Source organism: Camelus bactrianus, chromosome 7 (genome assembly GCF_048773025.1).
Source record: "Camelus bactrianus isolate YW-2024 breed Bactrian camel chromosome 7, ASM4877302v1, whole genome shotgun sequence".
Lineage (NCBI taxonomy): Eukaryota > Metazoa > Chordata > Mammalia > Artiodactyla > Camelidae > Camelus > Camelus bactrianus.
The window spans coordinates 61,542,083-61,550,064 of NC_133545.1; the positions used below are offsets into that span (position 1 = coordinate 61,542,083).

General features: G+C 36.5%; 1 protein-coding gene across 3 annotated transcripts; it reads right to left on the reverse strand.

Moving 5' to 3' along the window:
- Positions 1 to 2,520: 2,520 nt before the first annotated feature.
- On the reverse strand, positions 2,521 to 7,476 carry GNGT1 (G protein subunit gamma transducin 1). 3 transcript variants are annotated; one of them, XM_074367895.1, is made up of 3 exons: positions 6,595 to 7,476; positions 5,865 to 5,970; positions 2,521 to 2,782 (listed from the first exon to the last, which is right to left on the reverse strand). In XM_074367895.1, exons 2-3 carry the CDS (start codon positions 5,958 to 5,960, stop codon positions 2,654 to 2,656), a joined length of 225 nt encoding a protein of 74 aa, XP_074223996.1. In that variant the 5' UTR covers positions 5,961 to 5,970; positions 6,595 to 7,476; the 3' UTR covers positions 2,521 to 2,653. The 3 variants fall into 3 exon arrangements, with proteins under 3 accessions (XP_074223996.1, XP_074223995.1, XP_010970957.1); XM_074367894.1 differs by lacking the exon at positions 6,595 to 7,476 and adding an exon at positions 6,061 to 6,259 and having other exon boundaries at positions 5,865 to 5,967; XM_010972655.3 differs by lacking the exon at positions 6,595 to 7,476 and adding an exon at positions 6,061 to 6,255.
- Positions 7,477 to 7,982: the final 506 nt, after the last annotated feature.

Consider the following 7,982-nt stretch of genomic DNA (forward strand, 5'->3'; position numbering starts at 1 on the left):
CATGATTTTATTTCCTTTTTCCTGAATCATCTTCCTCTATACTTCCTTCCTATAATTTTTATCTTATTCAAATTTCTGCTGACAATCTGTATTTTTAAGCAACAGGAAGTATACCCTATTGTTGATCTAATCATGCGTTAAGCCAATACAAATTCTGAATTATCCAATGTAAAAGTACCACCCTTGCCTGCTTTTAACTGGATTAAGCACTTATTAAGTTAATTAAGTTGTAGAGACAATTTATTATGGCAGATTCAAAGATGAACAGAGCTTTTGGCTTGGCAAATTTACAATACAGCATTGATATTAAGACACCCATATAAATTATAATAGGAGAAAGCAAAGTAATGTTAAATGACTTAAGGATATATAGAATACTCTGGGGAGGGAGTGAGAGACAGAGAGGGTTTTTAGTGAGCCTCAGGAGAGCAGGAGGATTTCAAAAGACTGAAATCAGGTGGAGTGGAGGGACATTTTAGGTGGAGAGATCAGTATGACTAAATTCAGAAGGTGGGAAAATGAGGTATCATGTCGTGGACTGTTTAATAGTTAAGACTGTTGACTACATGAAGTCTAAAGGGTTTATAAATAAAGGACATCTACTAGGTTTTTCCTATATGTTTATCTTCTATCTAAGTGATTTTAAATATCCTCATAAGAATCCATCTTGGGTTCCATTTTACGTATGAGAAAAATGAGGTTCAAGTGTTGAAATTATTTGTCAAGGTCTCAACTAGAAAGTGGATGACTCAGGGTTTTCACTTAGAATAGTCTGGCTCCAAAATCTATTTCCAGTTGTTGGATGAAAGCTAGAGATGTTGGTTAGGTCTATATATGTTACAAAATGCCATAGCCAAGATTTTGTATTTTTTCAGTCAGGAAAAAAAGATATATGGAACACTTAAAAAACATAAATTGCACAGGCAAAACCCCTAGAGACAGACTACAATTAAGCAAACAAGCAAATAGATAAAATATACAGTATGCTAGAAGGTGACAGGTGCGATGGAGGAAAATTTGAGTGGGAAATAGAGATAGGAAGTGCTGGGGCTGGGGCTGGAGAGAGTTTTTGTAATTTTCCACAGAAGGAAAAGAGCTTCTCCTGAGGAAAGAAGATAAGACCACTATAGTTTATCCTGGAATTCCTTAATACACAACACATTTTTGATACATGTGAGTGTGTTGCTAGCCATTCATCCAGAGATCCAGAGTCTGGACTTGAGAAATTCACCAGTTCACTTCTCTAAGCCTTGATTTTCCGCACTCCAAAATGAAGGGATTGGACAAGAGTCAAAGATTTTTGTGGGGCATTTACTATGGCCACCGTGGGAGGGCACCTTGTTGGGAGCCAGACTCGGGATGACTTTTAGATACCCTTCCATACCAAATTATAGATAATTCTTATCTTGTTTTTAAAAGGTTGACAATCAACTAGCATTTCTGAATATTCTGATCACTGATATATCCAAAAACAGCACTGTACAATGTGGGATAGCAATACCAAACACTAACAACAAAAATAGTTTCTGAGTTGGGGTAATTAACATTTGCCTTTTACAGAAGCACAGGCAAGTTCTCTCGTAGTCATCAGCACAAACACAGTGAAATTTGGCTAATGAAAATTCAGTGAGATGCCAGGAGAAAACTGATTAGCAGGATGATACAGAGGATAGCTATTATTCTATCATCTTGTCCTTACACTGCTACGGGGAAGAGGACCATACGGGTGAATCTTCATGGGAATGGGATGGAATGGCATGTGTCCTAAAGGATTCTAGGTATTTTGTCTAATTCCATTCCCAGGAACTACACTAGTTAACACTTACTGGCTCTTATTATATGCTAGACAATATGCTAAGTGCTGTAGTTACCCTAGTGCAATACTTAACTGCCAGGAAAAATGGGATAGGACCATTATTATCCCCGTTCTACAGCAAAAGAAACTGAGATTTAGAAAGATTAAGTAATTTATCCAAAGTCAGTTAGGCAGTACAGTGCTACAGCCAGAACTCTCTGGCTTCTCATAACCTCTATTTTAGTGATGGTTAAGTCCACTATCCTCCGTGACCACAGGCGGAACCCTGAAATCCAGTTGGTGGTTTGGGAAAAAGTCATGGCACTGGTTACAGGTAGAATTGGTAAGAATGCAGAAAGAGGTTACGTTAAAACCATTGCTGCAGACTGGGGGTGGAGAGAGAAAGGGAAACAGAAAACAAAACATCAACAACAAAAATCTTCACAGCACATACTCTGCAAGATACGTCTTCCATGAAATCAGAAGAATGGACTTGCTAACTCTGTAAGCAAGAGAAAGGTTGAGGAAAAGGGTAAGTCTAACCATGAAATTTCTGGGTGGACTTTGAAAGGGTAATGGAGAAACATAAAACATTAACTATAATGCTGGCATCCAGAATAAAATCAACTCATTCATAAAACACAGGAAAGGGATCAATCAATATTGTCAATTATGTGTTAAATTCTGTGCTAAGTATTTTAAGAAAAACATAGACTTATACATGATTACATTCCAACTTTTATTAAAAGCTGATATTTATAATTTAACAATTCATGTACATGCTCAGTAGTATAACATATGACCCCAAATTAGTATTGACATTAAAGCTCAAGATGTTCCAAGATTTTTTTTTTTTCTTTATGAAATCACACAGCCTCCTTTGAGCTCCTTGAAGGGATTTTTGTCCTCTGGTACGCCCTTTACTAGGGGGTCCTCCCCAGATCTCTCTTCAACATAATCCCTTACTTCTTCACAACATTTGGACACCTTGAAGGAAAAAAATTAAGAGATGACTAACTTGGTTTCATAGAAAATACTGCAGAATCGAAGAATGTATCTATAAAAAATTTTTTTTGGGGGGGAGATCATTAGGTTTGTTTCTTTGTTTAGTTATTTTTGGATGGAAGTACTGCAGATGGAACCCAGGACCTCGTGCCTGCTAAGCATGTGTTCTACTGCTGAACTATACCCTTCCCAATAATAACTTGAAATTTTTTCGTGTGTGTTACATGTTTTTTTTTTTTTTTAATGTGATTCTGCTTTCTGCCAATACATTTGTACTTTCTACAAGAAAAGAAAAAATAGCTACTCTCTCGCCTGTCCTCCTGGATATCTTAGGCAAAGGCTACACAGCTGGCTGTACTCCAGCTAGGGGTTCTCAGCAGACGCTGCCTCCAGCTTCTTTGAAGGAGACAGGATCCAGGGGTCAGAACACAGCTGACAACACAAGTCAAGAATGTTACCACAGTGAACATTGATTAAACCTTTTTCCTCATTCCAAAAATATGACCTATAAAGGTGGAAGGCAATGAATAATTGTTAAATTCCAGGCTTATCACCACTCCTGGATTCTCAGAAGTGTACACAAGTAATTTTATTTTAAGCTTAAGTCTACAATGATTGATCATGATTGTGCACTAGAAGGTGAGCTCCAAAGGGAACTTGGGCTGATTTGTTCACATGTATCCAGGCATCCAGAATAGATGGTGCTCAGTAAATAAATACTTGCTAAATTAAATCATTCATTTTGTTTTTGAGCTTGCTCCTTAGTCACCAGCGCCATTACAGTAATGACTTTGCAAAAAAACAGGCTTTCATATTTTAATGGACCCAGCCAGAACCTGTTAATGTACCATTTAACATCTTTTAGAGAGAGGGAATATTCTATACGTATGTAAATATAAAAGTGTGTGTATGTGTGTGTGTATACCTGCATATGTACACATGGAACCAAATTATTCTTTTAACTATCAACTTACTTTCTTTTCACTGAATAGATCATTCATGACATTAACTCGAAGGTGCTTCATTTTTGGCAGTCCATGAAGTGACCATTTTTGAAATTATTACCTAAGGAATTTATTGCTTTATTTTAATAATATCTTTATGCCATTTTTGCATGAAAATTCCAAGCAGCATTAGACAGAAGATTTAAGATTATTTTCCAACTCTTCAAACTTATCATCTACATATTAGAACAAATCGTCTCTAACTGGGGCAAGGCATTGGTCAGGTGGCTCCTTCATGGGGCAACACTTGGAGTTTATGCACACATTTGCAATATGCAATAATTGAGATTCCTTTTTTTTTCTCTTCAAAAATTCAAAATTGAGATTTAGATACACTTATTTTTCCTTGTTCCAAACACCAGCTCTTTTAACCCCAACCAGACTCCAGGAACAGAGGAGTAAACTGCTCTTTTAATGCAGGAGTCAGTGAGGGGTTAGTTTTGATAGTGCCTGGCTAGGATCTGAGGATATGAGTTGCAATACATTACCTAAAATCTTACGGGCTTAAAAATTACTTCAGGGAGGCTTATTCTAAGCATGCAGAGTTTAATGCAGGATTACATGACGTGGTGAAAAGAGCGTGGGCGTTAGATTCAGGCCATTCCCGGTCTGATTTTGGCGCTGCCCACTTACCAGCTGGGTGTCTTTAGTTAAGATAGTTCATCTAAGGTCTAGTTACTTCATTTACAAAATAGGAGGGGCAACACTGGTTGGATTAAGTACCTGGCATACATAGATACTCAGTCAAATGGTATCTATTTTTAGCTATTACTACAAAGATTATCTTTCATCTTTGCCTATTATTTTCACTTAGCTTCAGAAATGTGTTAGCTTCAGAAATTGGATGCAGAGAGTTGTCTTACTCTGACAAGGCCACTGCCTTGAAAGCAAAATAGATTAAGGCATATTATGAACCAGTCTGGTTCACAGATATCAATAACAATCTTTAAAATAGTAATTATCATTATATAATGTTAGTATCCCCATTTTATAGAAGAAGAAACAGAGGAACAGATAAGTTAGCTAATTTAAGTGACTGTTACACAGAAAGTGGTGAAGCCAGAATCTGAACCAGGGAAATGGTTCCAGAGGATATCCGCTTAGCCACACTGTGATACACTAGGCCGTCCCGTGTCAGAGCTTTGGGTCCAGGACTGGGAAGTTTGTGTGTGTGTGCGTACATGTAGTTTTGGCAGTCTGATATTAAATTAATTCGACTTCCAAGAGCAAAGACACATTGAATAACAGGGAAAAGGAACCCCTAAACCTGACAAATGACGATGTATGTGATGTTTACCCCAAGTCTTTACCTCAAAGGTCTATTTTATTTTCTCCAAATTGCAAAGATAAGGATTTTAATTTTTTTTGGTGTCTGTTCCAAGCTTTTGTGCTGTTTATAGATTTAATTTTATCTTTACAGCAAAACATGTTTTGCTTGTATGGAAAGGGCAATGGGGAAATTTGAGACAACTATAAACATAAAAGAAGCCAAAATTCCAATTTTTATTGGGAGTAAGAGTTTTGAACAAAGTATGAAGATAATACAAACTCCTTTTTTGCTTTGACCTAATTAAATGAATTTTTTTAAAAAAATACATAAAATATACTCTTATCACTTGTTGGAGGAGTTTTGGTTCTAACTTTCCCAAAGTGAAGAGATGTAAAATACATTATCTAAATTTTCCAAGCTTCAGTCATGGTTTGACAGAAACTTTCATTCCTTTGCCATATCTGCTCCTTCTACTGGCAGACTTTTGGTAACCATTTCCAAGATAATGGAAATACTAATCAGTCTAAAATAATCCTTATGCCAAAAGGGCGTATTCTGGGCTGGCAAATTCTGCTCCCCTCCAATGGTTTTTAATCTGATAGTGTTACAGTATCTCTAATTTAAAATAAAATTCAGGGGGGGAGGGTATAGCTTAAGCTGTAGAAGGCATGCTTAGCATGCATGAGGTCCTGGGCTCAATCCTCCGTACCGCCTCTAAAAATAAACAAATAAACCTAATTACCTCCCCCTGCCAAAAAAAAAGAAAATTCAAAAGAGAGCAACAGTTTACCAGCATTCTTTCCAGTGTCACTTCTTTCTTGAGCTGGTCAACTTCCATCTTCAATTTGTCCTTTTCTGTCAGGTCCTCAATATTGATCACTGGCATCTTTTGCCTGCTGAAAAGGTAGAAAGTTAGTTTACACACCCGAATTGCTGAACTTGCTCCAAGCAATGCCAGCCAACTCTTCCCGTAGCTCTTAACTTACTAAGTGGACTTTCTGTTCTAACTTCCTATGATAATCAATTTCTCATGAATGCCTTCTGAACAATTCTAGCACTGCATGCTAGCCTTGAGATTTTAAAGCTTCCTTATAATCCTCACTAATATGATTAAGCCAAGCATTTGACTCTATAAACACCTGCTAATAGGTTTGTGGGGAGAGGTCAGTTCAGTCAGTACATAGTCTTAAATAGCCAGTGCTCCTCCCTTTCTCTGTTTATTTGCACAGTGTAAAAACTTGAGTTTCCAACCCTCATCTCCAACTCCAAAGCCCTCTACCATATGATTTGTGCCATTTAAATTAGTTTGAGGTCATTCTGAGGACTGCCCATTAATCCCCTAAACCGCAAGAGTATTTAATCTGGTATTAACAGAAAAACATACAAAAAGTGTCATTATAAGTTCTTTATAAATAATGGATAGAAAGGTGAAGCGATAGAATGAAAATATAGCAAACAAACAACCTTGTAAATTAGAAATAAACTATCATATTGCTTAGAAGTGTTTTTCCATACAATACCTGGAATTTGTATGTAACTGTCACGATGAACTGGATAGCAATGATGAGCAAATGCAGCAGCTTAAAGGGGACGTGGTGAGTCTGATCTACCGATGCACATCACAGATGAACAGACTCTTCTGCCCTCTTGGCAATTTCTTCTCCCCAATCAGATCGATGGGCAATGGGAAAGATGGCACAGTAGCTGGTGACTCCTGTATGAAATTGTCTAGAAAATATTTCACTGTAGCCAAGTGGCATAATGCTTATAATCTCTCCTTCTTTGGTCTTCTCTTCTCTTGTCTCTCTGGTCCAATTTTTATAGTGACAAATTTTTAAGAAAGTAGACATATTCAGGTCACATGCTACTTCAGAAAACAACATCATATATCTATATAAAAATACTCTGCTAATTACATATCACCAATTAACCTATCTCCTTGTATTTGTATAGTATTTCATTTCCAAAACCTTTGAAGAAATATTATTTCCCTTCCCAATTTTATAATATCTTGCTCTTCTCTGGGAAAGAGGTAGTTGAGCATATTTTTAGGGATGAATGCCTACATAGGCCAGCACAGAGGAAGAAGAGAACACCATAAGCCAATGTTTCTGATATTTTTTATTTCTGCTATTCCGTTCTTATTTCAAGAAACAACATAACAATGAAGAAGTTATTACTTCCTTTGTAAGTATTGTTTGGTATTTGAGAGCCCATTCTCTATTTTATTCTTACCTTACTTTTCACTCCCTTCAGACTATCTACAAAAAATTCACTTAGTGAACTAAGCCAGAAAGAGAAAGAAAAATACCATATGAGATCGCTCATATGTGGAATCTAAAGAAAAAAAAATCAAAAACAAACAAAGCATAAATACAAAACAGAAACAGACTTATAGACATAGAATACAAACTTGTGGTTGCCAAGGGGGCGGAGGGTGGGAAGGGATAGATGGAATTTCAAAATTGTAGAATAGATAAACAAGATTATACTGTATAGCACAGGGAAATATACACAAGATCTTGTGGTAGCTCACAGCGAAAAAAATGTGACAATGAATATATGTATGTTCATGTATAACTGAAAAATTGTGCTCTACACTGGAATTTGACACAACATTGTAAAATGATTATAAATCAATAAAAAATGTTAAAAAAAATTCACAAGTGTTATCTATTTCTGCTCATCATTTTTACCTGTTGACATTGTCCTTTGTACAACTTTTCTCCATCTTGGAAATTTTTTTTCCACTTGGCAATGGCTTTGACACTTCCCACGTATAAAAATCATTTAAGGAACGCATTAAAATATGAGCCCAACCTAAGATACTTTGACTTGGGGTAGGGCTTAGAATTTTATTTTCTCTGTTCCAGAGAAGACCTACCATATATTGCCAATAAAATGATCA

Coding starts and splice junctions, on each gene's coding strand:
- GNGT1 (XM_074367895.1), bottom strand. CDS start 5,960: ATGCCAGTGATCAATATTGAGGACCTGACAGAAAAGGACAAATTGAAG. Junction 2,783..5,864: donor TGACACTGGAAAGAATGCTG/GTAAACTGTTGC, acceptor TTTTCCTTCAAG/GTGTCCAAATGTTGTGAAGA.